This window comes from Coregonus clupeaformis, unplaced genomic scaffold (assembly GCF_020615455.1).
Source record: "Coregonus clupeaformis isolate EN_2021a unplaced genomic scaffold, ASM2061545v1 scaf0006, whole genome shotgun sequence".
Classification (NCBI taxonomy): domain Eukaryota; kingdom Metazoa; phylum Chordata; class Actinopteri; order Salmoniformes; family Salmonidae; genus Coregonus; species Coregonus clupeaformis.
Window position 1 is genome coordinate 1,010,001 of NW_025533461.1, and position 22,318 is coordinate 1,032,318.

Sequence of the window (22,318 nt, forward strand, 5' to 3'; positions counted from 1 at the left end):
AGTTGTTTTAATTAAACTTTTCTCTGTGGTGCTGGGAATAAAAACTCCCTTGTGGAGGATCCTTTATAGAGTGTCTGCAAACAGAACCAAATATTGCTGCTCCGTTTCAGCGTGATCACTTCACTATACACATATTAACATCTGGTTACATTGAGGCAGACGTTGTCTGTGTGAGTGAATCTGGGATCCTTCTCATTACCTGAAGTCACTTCACTTTTAGACTGTTAATTAAAGTGTATTCCCTGTGTGTTTCTGTTTGCTAAGCAGCGATGGTGCTTCGCCTGCTGTGCAGAGACACTGCTGGGGAAATGTTTCTCTGGTTGATGTGGCTTTACATTAGTAGTGAAGTAACTTAGTGTTTTATATTACTTGTAATCCCAGAGAGTTAGTGCTTTACTGTCTCTCCTGTGTTAAGTAGAACACAATGATGTTTAGTAGAACACAATGCTGTGTAGTAGAACACAATGCTGTGTAGTAGAACACAATGCTGTGTAGTAGAACACAATGCTGTGTAGTAGAACACAATGCTGTGTAGTAGAACACAATGCTGTGTAGTAGAACACAATGCTGTGTAGTAGAGCGTAGTAGAACACAATGCTGTGTAGTAGAACACAATGCTGTGTAGTAGAACACAATGAGAACACAATGCTGTGTAGTAGAACACAATGCTGTGTAGTAGAACACAATGCTGTGTAGTAGAACACAATGCTGTGTAGTAGAACACAATGCTGTGTAGTAGAACACAATGCTGTGTAGTAGAACACAATGCTGTGTAGTAGAACACAATGCTGTGTAGTAGAACACAATGCTGTGTAGTAGAACACAATGCTGTGTAGTGAGAACACAATGCTGTGTAGTAGAACACAATGCTGTGTAGTAGAACACAATGCTGTGTAGTAGAACACAATGCTGTGTAGTAGAACACAATGCTGTATAATAGAAGAGCAGAATGCTGTATAATAGAAGAGCAGAATGCTGTATAATAGAAGAGCAGAATGCTGTATAATAGAAGAGCAGAATGCTGTATAATAGAAGAGCAGAATGCTGTATAATAGAAGAGCAGAATGCTGTATAATAGAAGAGCAGAATGCTGTATAATAGAAGAGCAGAATGCTGTATAATAGAAGAGCAGAATGCTGTATAATAGAAGAGCAGAATGCTGTATAATAGAAGAGCAGAATGCTGTATAATAGAAGAGCAGAATGCTGTATAATAGAAGAGCAGAATGCTGTATAATAGAAGAGCAGAATGCTGTATAATAGAAGAGCAGAATGCTGTATAATAGAAGAGCAGAATGCATATTTCCAGATGTGTGTGTTTGTGTATATGCGTGCATGCATGTCTACATATCACCTCTATATAACCCCTCCCCTCCCTCTCTCTCTCTCTCTCTCAGCCTGTGGGACAGCGGCGGCGGGTGCGGAGGACGAGGGTGAGGCTGAGGCCGGCTGGATAGAGGGAGCAGCCATCTTACTGTCTGTAGTGTGTGTTGTGCTGGTGACAGCCTTCAACGACTGGAGCAAGGAGAAGCAGTTCAGAGGGCTGCAGAGCCGCATCGAGCAGGAGCAGAAGTTCCAGGTGGTCAGAGCCGCTCAGGTCATCCAGCTCCCCGTGGCTGACATCGTGGTCGGGGACATCGCACAAATCAAGTATGGTACGTGTTGTTACCCATAGACAACTAACCTAACCATGTCCAATAAGCTTTCTCTGCCCTTAACCTTGTTCTGAACACCTCCTAATAACAAAGGTCATGTGGTTCGGTATGAAGAATAAGGGTGGATGCTCTCGAGGTAAGGGTCCTCTCCAGCGGCTAGTTGTTCTTTACCATTCAGCCATCAGATTTGCCACCAGTGATCCTAATAGGACACATCACTGCACTCTATAATCCTCTGTAAACTGGTCATCACAACAAAGACTTAATTGAAGAATACCTACTGTTGACCAATCACTGACGAAAGGGTATAGACTACCGACTTCGGCTTGCCTCAAGAAAAAATGCTTTGTGCCCAAACTGCCCAAAATAAATTTACTGAAGTCCAAAATGAACTAAAACGTCACAGAATGTTGTCATAATAAATGCACAAACTCTTCCAAAGTTCGTCTGGAAGCATGCAGACTCCTTCAGACCACTGCGCCATCTGTGAGTTAGCAAGGCGAGTCTTGATGGCTAAACTTCCTGTTTTATCCCCATCCCAGACCTTAATCCTTAATTTAACCAATCAGAATTAATGCCTGAAGTTTTGTGTTTGTATTTTATGATGGATCCCCATTAGTTCCTGCCAAGGCAGCAGCTACTCTTCCTGGGGTTTATTATGGATCCCCATTAGTTCCTGCCAAGGCAGCAGCTACTCTTCCTGGGGTTTATTAAGGATCCCCATTAGTTCCTGCCAAGGCAGCAGCTACTCTTCCTGGGGTTTATTATGGATCCCCATTAGTTCCTGCCAAGGCAGCAGCTACTCTTCCTGGGGTTAAGGCACTTACATCACACACAAAACAAAAGATAAAACAGTACATCAGGGTTCTTCAATCCTGGAGGGCCGAAAACACCTCTGTTTTTCATCCTCTCCTTCTAATCAGGGGCTAATTCAGACCTGGGACACCCGGTGAGTGTAATTAACTACCAGGTAGAAATAAAAAACAGAAGTGTTTCGGCCCTCCAGGACCGGAATTGAAGAACCCTGCAGTACATCATATAACATTATTACACCACTACATATCTACAATACAAAATGTATAATACCACCATACAAAGTTAATTTAATGTACGTGCGTGTGCTAGCGTTTGTGTGCGTATGTGTGTGTCTGTACCTGTGTTTGTCTGTACCTGTGTGTGTCTCTTCACAGTCCCCGCTGTTCCATAAGGTGTATTTTTACCAGTTTTTTAAAACTGCTTGCATCAGTTACTTGATGTGGAATAGAGTTCCATGTAGTCATGGCTCTATGTAGTACTGTGCGCCTCCCATAGTCTGTTCTGGACTTGGGGACAGTGAAGAGACCTCTGGTGGCATGTCTTGTGGGGTATGCATGGGTGTCTTAGTGTGCCAGTAGTTTAAACAGACAGCTCGGTGCATTTAACATGTCATACACTATTCTACTGTATCTTAGTCCATGCCGCTCTGTCATTGCTTGTCCATATATGTATATATTCTTAAATTCCATTCCTTACTAGATTTGTGTGTATTGGGTATATGTTGTGAAATTGTGAATAGATATTACTGCACTGTCGGAGCTAGAAGCACAAGCATTTCGCTACACCCGCAATAACATCTGCTAAACACGTGTATGTGACAAATAACACTTTGAGCCATGAGAGATTGACATGCATATTATTAATGTTAGCTCTTCGTGTACATTTCAGGGCCAGCCGTGCTTCCCTGTTCTGAGCCAGCTAATGAACACTATCCCAACCCTTAATCCTTAACCAATTGGAATGAATGCCTGAAGTGAATTAACCCTATCCCAAACCTTAATCCTTAACTTAACCAATTGGAATGAATGCCTGAAGTTAATTAACCCTATCCCATACCTTTGTCCGTAACTTGTGCCTATAACTCATGAGGGAGCTGTGTGCCTGAATACAGGATGCAGCCACTAGGAGCAACGGTGAGCGCTATTTCCATCCAGTAGGGTTGGGTTTTGCTAGGGTGTTGTGGACGGGGTGGCAGATGGACGTAATTCGCAAACTCCGGCTCTGGGGGTCACGTCTTCAATCCCAGTGATTGGCCCACATTTTGGCAACTGCGATATTTGAAAAAACTTGTAAGCAACTTGTAGGTTATAAAACAGTATCTGTTGTGTTTCAGGTGACCTGCTTCCAGCGGATGGAGTGTTGATACAGGGCAACGATCTGAAGATAGATGAGAGTTCACTAACAGGAGAGTCTGATCACGTCAAGAAAGAAGCCGACAAGGATCCTATGCTACTGTCTGGTCAGTGACACACACGCACACGCACACGCACACGCACACAAACGCACACACACAAGCACGCACTGCACCCAGGCACGTATTGTACCTGTTAAGGGTTGTCCATTAACTGGTGAATAGTGCCAAGACATTGGTTAAAAAAGGCCTGTATAGTATACCATGCTACCAGACAGGCCTGTATAGTATACCATGCTACCAGACAGGCCTGTATAGTATACCATGCTACCAGACAGGCCTGTATAGTATACCATGCTACCAGACAGGCCTGTATAGTATACCATGCTACACAGACAGGCCTGTATAGTATACCATGCTACCAGACAGGCCTGTATAGTATACCCATGCTACCAGACAGGCCTGTATAGTATACCATGCTACCAGACAGGCCTGTATAGTATACCATGCTACCAGACAGGCCTGTATAGTATACCATGCTACCAGACAGGCCTGTATAGTATACCATGCTACCAGACAGGCCTGTATAGTATACCATGCTACCAGACAGGCCTGTATAGTATACCATGCTACCAGACAGGCCTGTATAGTATACCATGCTACCAGACAGGCCTGTATAGTATACCATGCTACCAGACAGGCCTGTATAGTATACCATGCTACCAGACAGGCCTGTATAGTATACCATGCTACCAGACAGGCCTGTATAGTATACCATGCTACCAGACAGGCCTGCATAGTATACCATGCTACTAGACAGGCCTGTATAGTATACCATGCTACCAGACAGGCCTGTATAGTATACCATGCTGCCAGACAGGCCTGTATAGTATACCATGCTACCAGACAGGCCTGTATAGTATACCATGCTACCAGACAGGCCTGTATAGTATACCATGCTACTAGACAGGCCTGTATAGTACCATGCTACCAGACAGGCCTGTATAGTATACCATGCTACCAGACAGGCCTGTATAGTATACCATGCTACCAGACAGGCCTGTATAGTATACCATGCTACCAGACAGGCCTGTATAGTATACCATGCTACTAGACAGGCCTGTATAGTATACCATCCTACCAGACAGGCCTGTATAGTATACCATGCTACCAGACAGGCCTGTATAGTATACCATGCTACTAGACAGGCCTGTATAGTATACCATGCTACTAGACAGGCCTGTATAGTATACCATGCTACCAGACAGGCCTGTATAGTATACCATGCTACCACACAGGCCTGTATAGTATACCATGCTACCAGACAGGCCTGTATAGTATACCATCCCTGACCAGACAGGCCTGTATAGTATACCATGCTACCAGACAGGCCTGTATAGTATACCATGCTACCACACAGGCCTGTATAGTATACCATGCTACTAGACAGGCCTGTATAGTATACCATGCTACCAGACAGGCCTGTATAGTATACCATCCTACCAGACAGGCCTGTATAGTATACCATGCTACTAGACAGGCCTGTATAGATACCATGCTACCAGACAGGCCTGTATAGTATACTATGCTACCAGACAGGCCTGTATAGTATACCATCCTACCAGACAGGCCTGTATAGTATACCATGCTACCAGACAGGCCTGTATAGTATACCATGCTACCACACAGGCCTGTATAGTATACCATGCTACCAGACAGGCCTGTGTAGTATACTATGCTACCAGACAGGCCTGTATAGTATACCATCCCTACCAGACAGGCCTGTATAGTATACCATGCTTACCAGACAGGCCTGATAGTATACCATGCTACCACACAGGCCTGTATAGTATACCATGCTACCAGACAGGCCTGTATAGTATACCATGCTACCACACAGGCCTGTATAGTATACCATGCTACTAGACAGGCCTGTATAGTATACCATGCTACCAGACAGGCCTGTATAGTATACCATGCTACCAGACAGGCCTGTATAGTATACCATGCTACCAGACAGGCCTGTATAGTATACCATGCTACTAGACAGGCCTGTATAGTATACCATGCTACCAGACAGGCCTGTATAGTATACCATGCTACCAGACAGGCCTGTATAGTATACCATGCTACTAGACAGGCCTGTATAGTATACCATGCTACTAGACAGGCCTGTATAGTATACCATGCTACCAGACAGGCCTGTATAGTATACCATGCTACCAGACAGGCCTGTATAGTATATCATGCTACCAGACAGGCCTGTATAGTATACCATGCTACCAGACAGGCCTGAATAGTATACCATGCTACCACACAGGCATGTATAGTATACCATGCTACCAGACAGGCCTGTATAGTATACCATGCTACCAGACAGGCCTGTATAGTATACCATGCTACCAGACAGGCCTGTATAGTATACCATGCTACCACACAGGCCTGTATAGTATACCATGCTACCAGACAGGCCTGTATAGTATACCATGCTACCAGACAGGCCTGTATAGTATATCATGCTACCAGACAGGCCTGTATAGTATACCATGCTACCAGACAGGCCTGTATAGTATACCATGCTACCAGACAGGCCTGTATAGTATACCATGCTACCAGACAGGCCTGTATAGTATACCATGCTACCAGACAGGCCTGTATAGTATACCATGCTACCAGACAGGCCTGTATAGTATACCATGCTACCAGACAGGCCTGTATAGTATACCATGCTACCAGACAGGCCTGTATAGTATACCATGCTACCAGACAGGCCTGTATAGTATACCATGCTACCAGACAGGCCTGTATAGTATACCATGCTACCAGACAGGCCTGTATAGTATATCATGCTACCAGACAGGCCTGTATAGTATACCATGCTACTAGACAGGCCTGTATAGTATACCATGCTACCACACAGGCCTGTATAGTATACCATGCTACTAGACAGGCCTGTATAGTATACCATGCTACTAAACACTCTCTCTCTCTCTCTGTAACTCTCTCTGTAACTCTCTCTCTCTCTCTCTGTAACTCTCTCTATATATATAACTCTCTCTCTCTCTCTCTCTCTGTAACTCTCTCTCTATATATAACTCTCTCTCTCTCTGTAACTCTCTCTCTCAAACTGTAACTCTCTCTCTCACTCTGTAACTCTCTCTCTCTCTCTGTAACTCTCTCTCTGTAACGCTATCTCTCTGTCTCTCTGTAACTCACTCTCTCTATATAACTCTCTCTCTCTCTGTAACTCTCTCTCTCTCTGTAACGCTCTCTCTCTCTCTCTCTCTTTCTCTGTGCACTCTCTCTCTCTCTGTAACTCTCCTCTCTCTCTGTAACTCTCTATCTCTCTCTCTCTCTCTCTGTAACTCTCTCTCTCTCTCTATCTGTAACTCTCTCTCTGTAACTCTCTCTCTGTAACTCTCTCTCTATATATATATGTAACTCTCTCTCTCTCTCTGTAACTCTCTCTCTCTCTCTCTCTCTCTCTCTCTCTCTCTCTATCTGTTACTCTCTCTCTCTGTAACTCTCTCTCTCTCTATTTGTAACTCTCTCTCTCTTTATATAACTCTCTCTCTCTCTCTCTCTCTCTCTCTCTCGTCTCTCTCTGTAACTCTCTCTCTCTCTTGTAACTCTCTCTCTCTGTAACTCTCTCTCTCTCTCTCTCTCTCTGTAACTCTCTCTATATATATAACTCTCTCTCTCTCTCTCTCTCTGTAACTCTCTCTCTATATATAACTCTCACTCTCTCTGTAACTCTCTCTCTCTCTCTCTCTGTAACTCTCTCTCTCAAACTGTAACTCTCTCTCTCAAACTGTAACTCTCTCTCTCACTCTGTAACTCTCTCTCTCTCTGTAACTCTCTCTCTGTAACGCTATCTCTCTGTCTCTCTGTAACTCACTCTCTCTATATAACTCTCTCTCTCTCTGTAACTCTCTCTCTCTCTGTAACGCTCTCTCTCTCTCTCTCTCTCTCTCTCTCTGTAACGCTCTCTCTCTCTCTGTAACTCTCCCTCTCTCTCTGTAACTCTCTATCTCTCTCTCTCTCTCTGTAACTCTCTCTCTCTCTCTATCTGTAACTCTCTCTCTGTAACTCTCTCTCTGTAACTCTCTCTCTCTATATATATGTAACTCTCTCTCTATATATATATGTAATCTCTCTCTCTCTCTCTCTCTCTCTCTCTCTCTCTCTCTCTCTCTCTCTCTCTCTCTCTCTCTATCTGTTACTCTCTCTCTCTCTATCTGTTACTCTCTCTCTCTGTAACTCTCTCTCTCTCTCTATTTGTAACTCTCTCTCTCTATATATAACTCTCTCTCTCTCTCTCTCTCTCTCTCTCTCTCTCTCTCTCTCTCTCTCTCTCTCTCTCTCTCTCTCTCTCTCTCTCTCTCTCTCTCTCTCTCTCTATCTGTTACTCTCTCTCTCTCTATTTGTAACTCTCTCTCTCTCTCTGTAACTCTCTCTCTCTCTCTCTCTCTCTATCTGTTACTCTCTCTCTGTAACTCTCTCTCTCTCTCTGTAACTCTCACTCTCTCTCTCTCTATCTGTAACGCTCTCTCTCTCTCTGTAACTCTCGCTCTCTCTCTCTCTATCTGTAACTCTCTCTCTTTAACTCTCTCTCTGTAACTCTCTCTCTCTCTCTCTCTCTCTCTCTCTGTAACGCTCTCTCTCTCTCTGTAACTCTCCCTCTCTCTCTGTAACTCTCTATCTCTCTCTCTCTCTCTCTGTAACTCTCTCTCTCTCTCTATCTGTAACTCTCTCTCTGTAACTCTCTCTCTGTAACTCTCTCTCTCTATATATATGTAACTCTCTCTCTCTCTCTCTCTGTAACTCTCTCTCTCTCTCTCTCTCTCTCTCTCTCTCTCTCTCTCTCTCTATCTGTTACTCTCTCTCTCTGTAACTCTCTCTCTCTCTCTATTTGTAACTCTCTCTCTATATAATCTCTCTCTCTCTCTCTCTCTCTCTCTCTCTCTCTCTCTCTCTCTCTCTCTCTCTCTCTCTCTCTCTCTCTCTCTCTCTCTCTCTCTCTCTCTCTCTCTGTAACTCTCTCTCTCTATATATATGTAACTCTCTCTCTCTCTCTCTCTGTAACTCAATTCAAGCTGCTTTATTGGCATGAAAAACATTGCGTCAATATTGCCAAAGCAACAATGTATACAATATACATTGTAAAAAAAATAAAAAAATAATAACAAATAATAATAAAAATGGTAGTAAATAATAATAAATAAATAACAACAATAAAATGGTAACAGTCAATAGTATAAATATAATAAATATACAAATCTAAATATGGAAAATGAAACTATGACTAACTTATAACTAAATAACAATATTAAGTACGTTACTATTTACTATGCAGATGTTATTATTCAGTGTCCCTCAGGCTATGGCAGGCAAATACATATTTGGCTGCAAGAGGAGCCATAGCTCCTTCGCCCATGAGTATTTTTAGTTTTTCCTCTGGGTTTAATAAGTTAAAATTTGGAACAAATCTAGTCATTTCTGTGAATAATGAATGTCTTTGTGAGGAATATTTATCACAGTAAAGGAGAAAGTGCATTTCTGTTTCTACCTCCCCTGTCGTGCAGTGACCACATATACGCTCCTCTTTGGGTAGCCGGTTTCTATTGCCAATTGGTGGTCACTCAGCCTGTACTTGGTAAGGATCTGTCTCTGCTTCGTATCTCTGACAGAGTAGAGATAATCAGCCAATTCATATTCTCTGTTTAGGGTCCGATAGCAATTTAGTCGGCTTTGGGATTTTGTTTTGTTTTTCCAATGTTGTAAATATGAGTCCTTTGATTGGTTCATGATTTTGTTCATTAGAATTCTTTCTTTTGAAGCAGTGCTGGTGTCAGCTTGGTTGGTTCGGTCCAACACCAGCTGACTGAGAGGGCTCGTTTCTGGGCTCAGCTCTTGGGTTTGAAGTGCTTTAAATTGCAGACTTGAATTTGGACTTGAATTTAGATGTAGCCAAAATTTTAATGATCTTTTCTGTATTTTTATTACTACTGGAAAGCGGCCCAATTCTGCCCTACATGCATTAGTTGGTGTATTTCTCTGGACTTGAAGAATATTCCGACAGAATTCTGCATGTAGGGCTTCAATTGGATGTTTGTCCCATATTTTAAAGTCCAGTTTATTGAGTGGCCCCCAAACCTCACTTCCGTAAAGAGCTATTGGTAGGATTACACTGTCAAATATTTTGGTCCAAATTCTAATTGGGATATTGATTTTGAATAATTTCATTTTTATTGCATACAATGCTCTGCGGGCTTTTTCTTTGAGTGCATTCACTGCCATATTAAAGTTTCCCGATGCAGATATGGTCAGACCAAGGTATGTGTAATTTTTAGTGTGTTCAATTATGGTGTTGTTCAGGGTGAATTTATATTTGTGTTTCTGACATCTGTTTTTTTTTTGGAAAATCATGATTTTAGTTTTTTTGAAATTTACTGCCAGGGCCCAATTATTGCAATATTGCTCTAGAATGTTAAGGTTCTGTTGAAGACCTTCTTTGGTTGGTGATAGAAGTACCAAGTCATCAGCATATAGCAGGTATTTTACCTCTGTGTCAAATAGTGTAACTCTCTCTCTCTCTCTCTGTAACTCTCTCTCTCTCTCTCTGTAACTCTCTCTCTGTAACTCTCTCTCTCTCTCTCTCTCTATCTGTAACTCTCTCTCTGTACCTCTCTCTCTCTCTGTAACTCTCTCTCTATATATAACTCTCTCTCTCTCTGTAACTCTCTCTCTCTCTCTTACTCTCTCTCTCTCTCTCCCTCTGTAACTCTCTCTCTCAAACTGTAACTCTCTCTCTCACTCTGTAACTCTCTCTCTCTCTGTAACTCTCTCTCTGTAACGCTATCTCTCTGTCTCTCTGTAACTCACTCTCTCTATATAACTCTCTCTCTCTCTGTAACTCTCTCTCTCTCTGTAACGCTCTCTCTCTCTCTCTCTCTCTGTAACGCTCTCTCTCTCTCTGTAACTCTCCCTCTCTCTCTGTAACTCTCTATCTCTCTCTCTCTCTCTCTCTGTAACTCTCTCTCTCTCTCTATCTGTAACTCTCTCTCTGTAACTCTCTCTCTATATATATGTAACTCTCTCTCTCTCTCTGTAACTCTCTCTCTCTCTCTCTCTCTCTCTCTCTCTCTCTCTTGCTCTCTCTCTCTCTCTCTCCCTCTGTAACTGTTTCTCTCTCTGTGTAACTCTCTCTCTCTCTCTCTCTCTCTCAATTCAATTCAATTCAATAGACTTTATTGACATGGCAAGTAAAATTACTTACATTGTCAAAGTATACATATAACAAAAATGGTGGGGCCAACAGCAATAATAATAGTAGTAGTGGAAATGGGATTACCATTAACAGCAACTACAACAACAAAATTAATGAGAATAACAATACATTAACGCAATAGTAGTCGACCAATCTCAACATGACTGAGAAGACACATTACATGCTATGAAAGCCAAAACAAAACAGGAAATATTATTGACATTACATTACACTCTCTCTCTCTGTAACTCTCTCTCTCTCTCTCTCTCTGTAACTCTCTCTATCTCTCTCTGTAACTCTCTCTCTCTCTCTGTAACTCTCTCTCTCTCTGTAACTCTCTCTCTCTATCTGTAACTCTCTCTCTGTAACTCTCTCACTCGCTCTGTAACTCTCTCTCTCTCTCTCTCTATCTGTAACTCTCTCTGTAACTCTCTCTCTCTCTCTGTAACTCTCTCTCTGTAACTCTCTCTCTCTCTCTCTGTAACTCTCTCTCTCTCTCTCTCTCTCTATCTGTAACTCTCTCTCTGTAACTCTCTCTCTCTCTGTAATCCTCCTCTATCTGTAACTCTCTCTCTGTAACTCTCTCTCCCGCTCTGTAACTCTCTCTCTCTCTCTCTATCTGTAACTCTCTCTGTAACTCTCTCTCTATGTAACTCTCTCTCTCTCTCTCTCTCTCTCTCTCTCTGTAACTCTCTCTGTAACTCTCTCTCTCTGTAACTCTCTCTCTCTCTGTAACTCTCTCTCTCTCTGTAACTCTCTCTCTCTCTCTATCTGTAACTCTCTCTCTGTAACTCTCTCTCTCTCTCTCTCTCTCTGTAATCTCTCTCTCTCTCTCTCTCTCTCTGTAACTCTCTCTCTCTCTCTCTCTCTCTCTCTCTCTCTCTCTCTCTCTCTCTCTCTCTCTCTCTCTCTCTCTCTCTCTCTCTCTCTCTCTGTAACTGTTTCTCTCTCTATGTAACTCTCTCTCTCTCTCTCTCAATTCAATTCAATTCAATAGACTTTATTGACATGGCAAGTAAAATTACTTACATTGTCAAAGTATACATATAACAAAAATGGTGGGACCAACAGCAATAATAATAGTAGTAGTGGAAATGGGATTACCATTAACAGCAACTACAACAACAAAATTAATGAGAATAACAATACATTAACGCAATAGTAGTCGACAAATCTCAACATGACTGAGAAGACACATTACATGCTATGAAAGCCAAAACAAAACAGGAAATATAATTGACATTACATTACACTCTCTCTCTCTGTAACTCTCTCTCTCTCTCTGTAACTCTCTCTCTCTCTCTCTCTCTCTCTCTGTAACTCTCTCTATCTCTCTCTTTAACTCTCTCTCTCTCTGTAACTCTCTCTCTCTATCTGTAACTCTCTCTCTGTAACTCTCTCTCTCGCTCTGTAACTCTCTCTCTCTCTCTCTATCTGTAACTCTCTCTGTAACTCTCTCTCTCTCTATGTAACTCTCTCTCTGTAACTCTCTCTCTCTCTCTCTCTCTCTCTGTAACTCTCTCTCTCTCTATCTGTAACTCTCTCTCTGTAACTCTCTCTCTATCTGTATCTCTCTCTCTCTCTCTCTCTCTCTCTCTCTCTCTCTCTGTATCTCTCTCTCTCTCTCTCTCTCTCTCTGTAACTCTCTCTCTCTCTCTATCTGTAACTCTCTCTCTGTAACTCTCTCTCTGTAACTCTCTCTCTCTCTCTCTCTCTCTCTATCTGTAACCTTCTCTCTGTAACTCTCTCTCTCTGTAACTCTCTCTCTCTCTGTAACTCTCTCTCTCTCTCTCTCTCTCTCTATCTGTAACTCTCTCTCTGTAACTCTCTCTCTCTCTCTCTCTCTGTAACTCTCTCTCTCTCTCTCTCTCTCTCAATTCAATTCAATTCAATTCAATAGACTTTATTGACATGGCAAGTAAAATTACTTACATTGTCAAAGTATGCATATAACAAAAATGGTGGGACCAACAGCAATAATAATAGTAGTAGTGGAAATGGGATTACCATTAACAGCAACTACAACAACAAAATTAATGAGAATAACAATACATTAAAGCAATAGTAGTCGACCAATCTCAACATGACTGAGAAGACATATTACATGCTATGAAAGCCAAAACAAAACAGGAAATATTATTGACATTACATTACAATTTTCACTGGCTGTCCCTCAGGTTGTGGCAGGAGGACACATATTTGGCTGCCAAAATTGCACATTTTGGCTTTTCACCCAATAAATATTTGATTTTTTCTTCCTCTTTTATAGTTTCAAATTCGTTGTACTGAATGATAATTTTGGGAAAGAAAGATTCTCTTAGGTCTGAGTATTTGTCACAGTGTAATAGGAAATGCAGCTCTGTCTCTACCTCTCCCCTCTCTCTCTCTCTCTCTCTCTCTCTCTCTCTGTAACTATTTCTCTCTCTGTGTAACTCTCTCTCTCTCTCTCTCTCAATTCAATTCAATTCAATTCAATAGACTTTATTGACATGGCAAGTAAAATTACTTACATTGTCAAAGTATACATATAACAAAAATGGTGGGACCAACAGCAATAATAATAGTAGTAGTGTAAATGGGATTACCATTAACAGCAACTACAACAACAATATTAATGAGAATAACAATACATTAACGCAATAGTAGTCGACCAATCTCAACATGACTGAGAAGACACATTACATGCTATGAAAGCCAAAACAAAACAGGAAATATTATTGACATTACATTACACTCTCTCTCTCTGTAACTCTCTCTCTCTCTCTCTCTCTCTCTCTCTCTCTGTAACTCTCTCTATCTCTCTCTGTAACTCTCTATCTCTCTCTGTAACTCTCTCTCTCTCTCTGTAACTCTCTCTCTCTCTCTCTCTCTCTCTCTCTGTAACTCTCTCTATCTCTCTCTGTAACTCTCTCTCTCTCTCTGTAACTCTCTCTCTCTATCTGTAACTCTCTCTCTGTAACTCTCTCTCTCGCTCTGTAACTCTCTCTCTCTCTCTCTATCTGTAACTCTCTCTGTAACTCTCTCTCTCTCTCTGTAACTCTCTCTCTGTAACTCTCTCTCTCTCTCTCTGTAACTCTCTCTCTCTCTCTCTATCTGTAACTCTCTCTCTGTAACTCTCTCTCTCTCTGTATCTCTCTCTCTCTCTCTCTCTCTCTGTAATCTCTCTCTCTCTCTCTCTCTGTAATTCCTCTCTCTCTCTCTATCTGTAACCTCTCTCTGTAACTCGCTCTCTGTAACTCTCTCTCTCTCTCTCTCTCTCTCTCTCTATCTGTAACTCTCTCTCTGTAACTCTATCTCTCTCTCTGTAACTCTCTCTCTCTCTCTCTCTATCTGTAACTCTCTCTCTGTAACTCTCTCTGTAACTCTCTCTCTCTCTCTCTCTCTCTCTGTAACTCTCTCTCTCTCTCTCTCTCTCTCTCTCTCTCTCTCTCTCTCTCTCTCTGTAACTGTTTCTCTCTCTGTGTAACTCTCTCTCTCTCTCTCTCAGTTCAATTCAATTCATTAGACTTTATTGACATGGCAAGTAAAATTACTTAGCATTGTCAAAGTATACATATAACAAAAATGGTGGGACCAACAGCAATAATAATAGTAGTAGTGTAAATGGGATTACCATTAACAGCAACTTCACAACAATATTAATGAGAATAACAATACATTAACGCAATAGTAGTCGACCAATCTCAACATGACTGAGAAGACACATTACATGCTATAAAGCCAAAACAAAACAGGAAATATTATTGACATTACATTACACTCTCTCTCTCTGTAACTCTCTCTCTCTCTCTCTCTCTCTCTCTCTGTAACTCTCTCTATCTCTCTCTGTAACTCTCTATCTCTCTCTGTAACTCTCTCTCTCTCTCTGTAACTCTCTCTCTCTCTCTCTCTCTCTCTCTCTCTCTCTCTCTGTAACTCTCTCTACTCTCTCTCTGTAATCTCTCTCTCTCTCTCTGTAACTCTCTCTCTCTATCTTACTCTCTCTCTGTAACTCTCTCTCTCTCTCTCTCTCTCTCTGTGAATCTCTCTCTCTCTCTCTGTAACTCTCTCTCTCTCTCTCTCTCTCTCTCTCTCTCTCTCTCTCTCTCTCTCTCTCTCTCTCTCTCTCTCTCTCTCTCTCTGTAACTGTTTCTCTCTCTATGTAACCTCTCTCTCTCTCTCTCAATTCAATTCAATTCAATAGACTTTATTGACATGGCAAGTAAAATTACTTACATTGTCAAAGTATACATATAACAAAATGGTGGGACCAACAGCAATAATAATAGTAGTAGTGAAATGGGATTACCATTAACAGCAACTACAACAACAAAATTAATGAGAATAACAATACATTAACGCAATAGTAGCTTCGACAAATCTCAACATGACTGAGAAGACACATTACATGCTATGAAAGCCAAAACAAAACAGGAAGCATATAATTGACATTACATTACACTCTCTCTCTCTGTAACTCTCTCTCTCTCTCAACTCTCTCTCTCTCTCTCTCTCTGTACTCTCTATCTCTCTCTTTAACTCTCTATCTCTCTCTGTAACTCTCTCTCTCTCTGTAACTCTCTCTCTCTCTCTCTCTCTCTCTCTCTGTAACTCTCTCTACTCTCTCTCTGTAACTCTCTCTCTCTCTCTCTCTCTGTAACTCTCTCTCTCTATCTGTAACTCTCTCTCTGTAACTCTCTCTCTCGCTCTGTAACTCTCTCTCTCTCTGTATCTCTCTCTCTCTGTAACTCTCTCTCTCTCTCTGTACTCTCTCTCTGTAACTCTCTCTCTCTCTCTCTCTCTGTAACTCTCTCTCTCTCTCTCTATCTGTAACTCTCTCTCTCTGTAACTCTCTCTCTCTCTGTACTCTCTCTCTCTCTCTCTCTCTCTCTCTGTAACTCTCTCTCTCTCTCTCTCTCTATGTAACTCTCTCTCTCTCTCTCTTCTGTAACTCTCTCTCTGTATCTCTCTCTCTGTACTCTCGCTCTCTCCCCTCTGTAACTCTCTCTCTCTCTACTCTCTCTCTCTGTAAATCTCTCTTAAACTCTCTCTCTGTAACTCTCTCTCCTCTCTCTCTGTCTCTACCTCTCCCTCTCTCTCTCTCTCTCTCTCTCTCTCTCTGTAACTATTTCTCTCTCTGTGTAAACTCTCTCTCTCTCTCTCAATTCAATCAATTCAATTCAATAGACTTTATTGACATGGCAAGTAAAATTACTTACATTGTCAAAGTATACATATAACAAAAATGGTGGGACCAACAGCATAATAATAGTAGTAGTGTAAATGGGATTACCATTAACAGCAACTACAACAACAATATTAATGAGAATAACAATACATTAACGCAATAGTAGTCGACCAATCTCAACATGACTGAGAAGACACATTACATGCTATGAAAGCCAAAACAAAACAGGAAATATTATTGACATTACATTACACTCTCTCTCTCTGTAACTCTCTCTCTCTCTCTCTCTCTCTCTGTAACTCTCTCTTCTCTCTCTCTCTCTGTAACTCTCTCTCTCTCTGTAACTCTCTCTCTCTGTAACTCTCTCTCTCTCTCTGTAACTCTCTCTCTCTCTCTATCTCTCTCTCTCTCTGTAACTCTCTCTATCTCTCTCTGTAACTCTCTCTCTCTCTCTCTCTCTCTCTTCTGTAACTCTCTCTCTGTAACTCTTCTGTAACTCTCTCTCTCTGTCTCTCTCTCTCTATCTGTAACTCTCTCTGTAACTCTCTCTCTCTCTCTGTAACTCTCTCTCTGTAACTCTCTCTCTCTCTCTCTAACCCTCTCTCTCTCTCTCTCTGTAACTCTCTCTCTGTAACCTCTCTCTCTCTGTATCTCTCTCTCTCTCTCTCTCTCTCTCTGTAACTCTCTCTCTCTCTCTCTCTCTCTCTGTAACTCTCTCTCTCTCTCTCTATCTGTAACTCTCTCTCTGTAACTCTCTCTCTCTCTCTCTCTCTCTCTCTCTCTCTCTCTATCTGTAACTCTCTCTCTGTAACTCTATCTCTCTCTCTGTAACTCTCTCTCTCTCTCTCTCTATCTGTAACTCTCTCTCTGTAACTCTCTCTCTGTAACTCTCTCTCTCTCTCTCTCTCTCTCTCTCTCTCTCTCTCTCTCTCTCTCTCTCTCTCTCTGTAACTGTTTCTCTCTCTGTGTAACTCTCTCTCTCTCTCTCTCAATTCAATTCAATTCAATAGACTTTATTGACATGGCAAGTAAAATTACTTACATTGTCAAAGTATACATATAACAAAAATGGTGGGACCAACAGCAATAATAATAGTAGTAGTGTAAATGGGATTACCATTAACAGCAACTACAACAACAATATTAATGAGAATAACAATACATTAACGCAATAGTAGTCGACCAATCTCAACATGACTGAGAAGACACATTACATGCTATGAAAGCCAAAACAAAACAGGAAATATTATTGACATTACATTACACTCTCTCTCTGTAATTCTCTCTCTCTCTCTCTCTCTCTCTGTAACTCTCTATCTCTCTCTCTGTAACTCTCTACTCTCTCTCTGTAACTCTCTCTCTCTCTCTGATCTCTCTCTCTCTCTCTGTAACTCTCTATCTCTCTCTCTGTAACTCCTCTCTCTCTCTCTGTAACTCTCTCTCTCTATCTGTAACTCTCTCTCTGTAACTCTCTCTCTCGCTCTGTAACTCTCTCTCTCTCTCTCTCTATCTGTAATCTCTCTCTCTCTCTGTAACCTCTCTCTGTAACTCTCTCTCTCTCTCTGTAACTCTCTCTCTCTCTCATCTGTAACTCTCTCTCTGTAACTCTCTCTCTCTCTGTATCTCTCTCTCTCTCTCTCTCTCTTAATCTCTCTCTCTCTCTGTAACTCTCTCTCTCTCTCTATCTGTAACTCTCTCTCTGTAACTCGCTCTCTGTATCTCTCTCTCTCTCTCTCTCTCTCTATCTGTAACTCTCTCTCTGTAACTCTATCTCTCTCTCTGTAACTCTCTCTCTCTCTCTCTCTCTCTCTATCTGTAACTCTCTCTCTGTAACTCTCTCTCTGTAACTCTCTCTCTCTCTCTCTCTCTGTAACTCTCTCTCTCTCTCTCTCTCTCTCTCTCTCTCTCTGTAACTGCTTCTCTCTCTGTGTAACTCTCTCTCTCTCTCTCAATTCAATTCAATTCAATAGACTTTATTGACATGGCAAGTAAAATTACTTACATTGTCAAAGTATACATATAACAAAAATGGTGGGACCAACAGCAATAATAATAGTAGTAGTGTAAATGGGATTACCATTAACAGCAACTACAACAACAATATTAATGAGAATAACAATACATTAACGCAATAGTAGTCGACCAATCTCAACATGACTGAGAAGACACATTACATGCTATGAAAGCCAAAACAAAACAGGAAATATTATTGACATTACATTACACTCTCTCTCTCTGTAACTCTCTCTCTCTCTCTCTCTCTCTCTCTGTAACTCTCTCTATCTCTCTCTGTAACTCTCTATCTCTCTCTGTAACTCTCTCTCTCTCTCTGTAACTCTCTCTCTCTCTCTCTCTCTCTCTCTCTCTCTCTGTAACTCTCTCTATCTCTCTCTGTAACTCTCTCTCTCTCTCTGTAACTCTCTCTCTCTATCTGTAACTCTCTCTCTGTAACTCTCTCTCTCGCTCTGTAACTCTCTCTCTCTCTCTCTCTGTAACTCTCTCTGTAACTCTCTCTCTCTGTAACTCTCTCTCTGTAACTCTCTCTCTCTCTCTCTCTCTCTCTGTAACTCTCTCTCTCTCTCTCTGTAACTCTCTCTCTGTAACTCTCTCTCTCTCTGTCTCTCTCTCTCTCTCTCTGTAACTCTCTCTCTCTCTCTCTGTAACTCTCTCTCTCTCTCTATATGTAACTCTCTCTGTAACTCTCTCTCTGTAACTCTCTCTCTCTCTCTCTCTCTCTATCTGTAACTCTCTCTCTGTAACTCTCTCTCTCTCTCTGTAACTCTCTCTCTCTCTCTCTCTCTCTATCTGTAACTCTCTCTCTGTAACTCTCTCTCTGTAACTCTCTCTCTCTCTCTCTCTCTCTCTGTAACTCTCTCTCTCTCTCTCTCTCTCTCTCTCTCTCTGTAACTGTTTCTCTCTCTGTGTAACTCTCTCTCTCTCTCTCTCAATTCAATTCAATTCAATAGACTTTATTGACATGGCAAGTAAAATTACTTACATTGTCAAAGTATACATATAACAAAAATGGTGGGACCAACAGCAATAATAATAGTAGTAGTGTAAATGGGATTACCATTAACAGCAACTACAACAACAATATTAATGAGAATAACAATACATTAACGCAATAGTAGTCGACCAATCTCAACATGACTGAGAAGACACATTACATGCTATGAAAGCCAAAACAAAACAGGAAATATTATTGACATTACATTACACTCTCTCTCTCTGTAACTCTCTCTCTCTCTCTCTCTCTGTAACTCTCTCTATCTCTCTCTGTAACTCTCTCTCTCTCTCTGTAACTCTCTCTCTCTCTCTGTAACTCTCTCTCTCTCTCTCTCTCTGTAACCTCTCTATCTCTCTCTGTAACTCTCTCTCTCTCTCTGTAACTCTCTCTCTCTATCTGTAATCTCTCTCTGTAACTCTCTCTCTCGCTCTGTAACTCTCTCTCTCTCTATCTGTAACTCTCTCTGTAACTCTCTCTCTCTCTGTAACTCTCTCTCTGTAACCTCTCTCTCTCTCTCTCTCTGTAACTCTCTCTCTCTCTATCTGTAACTCTCTCTCTGTAACTCTCTCTCTCTCTCTCTCTCTGTAACTCTTTCTCTCTCTCTCTGTAACTCTCTCTCTCTCTCTCTATCTGTAACTCTCTCTCTGTAACTCTCTCTGTAACTCTCGCTCTCTCTCTCTCTATCTGTAACTCTCTCTCTGTAACTCTCTCTCTCTCTCTGTAACTCTCTCTCTCTCTCTCTCTATCTGTAACTCTCTCTCTGTAACTCTCTCTCTGTAACTCTCTCTCTCTCTCTCTCTCTCTCTGTAACTCTCTCTCTCTCTCTCTCTCTCTCTCTCTCTCTCTCTCTCTCTCTGTAACTATTTCTCTCTCTGTGTAACTCTCTCTCTCTCTCTCTCTCAATTCAATTCAATAGACTTTATTGACATGGCAAGTAAAATTACTTACATTGTCAAAGTATACATATAACAAAAATGGTGGGACCAACAGCAATAATAATAGTAGTAGTGTAAATGGGATTACCATTAACAGCAACTACAACAACAATATTAATGAGAATAACAATACATTAACGCAATAGTAGTCGACCAATCTCAACATGACTGAGAAGACACATTACATGCTATGAAAGCCAAAACAAAACAGGAAATATTATTGACATTACATTACACTCTCTCTCTCTGTAACTCTCTCTCTCTCTCTCTGTAACTCTCTCTCTCTCTCTGTAACTGTCTCTCTCTCTCTGTAACTCTCTCTCGCTCTCTGTAACTCTCTCTCTCTCTCTGTAACTGTCTCTCTCTCTCTGTAACTCTCTCTCTCTCTGTAACGCTCTCTCTCTCTCTCTCTCTGTAACTCTCCCTCTCTCTCTGTAACTCTCTATCTCTCTCTCTCTCTCTCTCTCTGTAACTCTCTCTCTCTATCTGTAACTCTCTCTCTGTAACTCTCTCTCTCGCTCTGTAACTCCTCTCTCTCTCTCTATCTGTAACTCTCTCTGTAACTCTCTCTCTCTCTCTGTAACTCTCTCTCTGTAACTCTCTCTCTCTCTGTAACTCTCTCTCTCTCTCTCTCTATCTGTAACTCTCTCTCTGTAACTCTCTCTCTCTCTGTATCTCTCTCTCTCTCTCTGTAACTCTCTCTCTCTCTCTCTCTGTAACTCTCTCTCTCTCTCTCTATATGTAACTCTCTCTCTGTAACTCTCTCTCTGTAACTCTCTCTTTTTCTCTCTCTATCTGTAACTCTCTCTCTGTAACTCTCTCTCTCTGTAACTCTCTCTCTCTCTCTCTCTCTATCTGTAACTCTCTCTCTGTAACTCTCTCTCTGTAACTCTCTCTCTCTCTCTCTCTCTCTCTGTAACTCTCTCTCTCTCTCTCTCTCTCTCTCTCTCTCTGTAACTGTTTCTCTCTCTGTGTAACTCTCTCTCTCTCTCTCAATTCAATTCAATTCAATAGACTTTATTGACATGGCAAGTAAAATTACTTACATTGTCAAAGTATACATATAACAAAATGGTGGGACCAACAGCATAATAATAGTAGTAGTGTAAATGGGATTACCATTAACAGCAACTACAACAACAATATTAATGAGAATAACAATACATTAACGCAATAGTAGTCGACCAATCTCAACATGACTGAGAAGACACATTACATGCTATGAAAGCCAAAACAAAACAGGAAATATTATTGACATTACATTACACTCTCTCTCTCTGTAATCTCTCTCTCTCTCTCTCTCTCTCTCTCTGTAACTCTCTCATCTCTCTGTAACTCTCTATCTCTCTCTGTAACTCTCTCTCTCTCTCTGTAACTCTCTCTCTCTCTCTCTCTCTCTCTCTCTCTGTAACTCTCTCTATCTCTCTCTGTAACTCTCTCTCTCTCTCTGTAACTCTCTCTCTATCTGTAATCTCTCTCTGTAACTCTCTCTCTCGCTCTGTAACTCTCTCTCTCTCTCATCTGTAACTCTCTCTGTAACTCTCTCTCTCTCTCTGTAACTCTCTCTCTGTAACTCTCTGTAACTCTCTCTCTCTAACTCTCTCTCTCTCTCTCTCTGTAACTCTCTCTCTCTTTCTGTAACTCTCTCTCTCTCTGTAACTCCCTCTCTCTCTCTTTCTGTAACTCTCTCTCTCTCTCTCTGTAACTCTCTCTCTCTCTCTCTCTGTAACTCTCTCTCTGTAACTCTCTCTCTGTAACTCTCTCTCTCTCTCTCTCTCTCTCTATCTGTAACTCTCTCTCTGTAACTCTCTCTCTCTCTCTGTAACTCTCTCTCTCTCTCTCTCTCTCTCTCTGTAACTATTTCTCTCTGTGTAACTCTCTCTCTCTCTCTCTCAATTCAATTCAATAGACTTTATTGACATGGCAAGTAAAATTACTTACATTGTCAAAGTATACATATAACAAAAATGGTGGGACCAACAGCAATAATAATAGTAGTAGTGTAAATGGGATTACCATTAACAGCAACTACAACAACAATATTAATGAGAATAACAATACATTAACGCAATAGTAGTCGACCAATCTCAACATGACTGAGAAGACACATTACAT

General features: G+C 41.3%; 1 protein-coding gene across 6 annotated transcripts in view; it reads left to right on the forward strand.

Moving 5' to 3' along the window:
• Positions 1 to 22,318, forward strand: part of LOC121574694 (plasma membrane calcium-transporting ATPase 2-like) — a 184,747-nt gene that overhangs the window by 62,292 nt on the left and 100,137 nt on the right. For all 6 annotated transcript variants that reach the window (XM_045212324.1, XM_041887232.2, XM_045212320.1 and 3 more), the window contains exons 3-4: positions 1,397 to 1,654; positions 3,804 to 3,929. In XM_045212324.1, the coding sequence (XP_045068259.1) occupies positions 1,397 to 1,654; positions 3,804 to 3,929 (384 nt within the window). The remainder of the gene's footprint in view (positions 1 to 1,396; positions 1,655 to 3,803; positions 3,930 to 22,318) is intronic.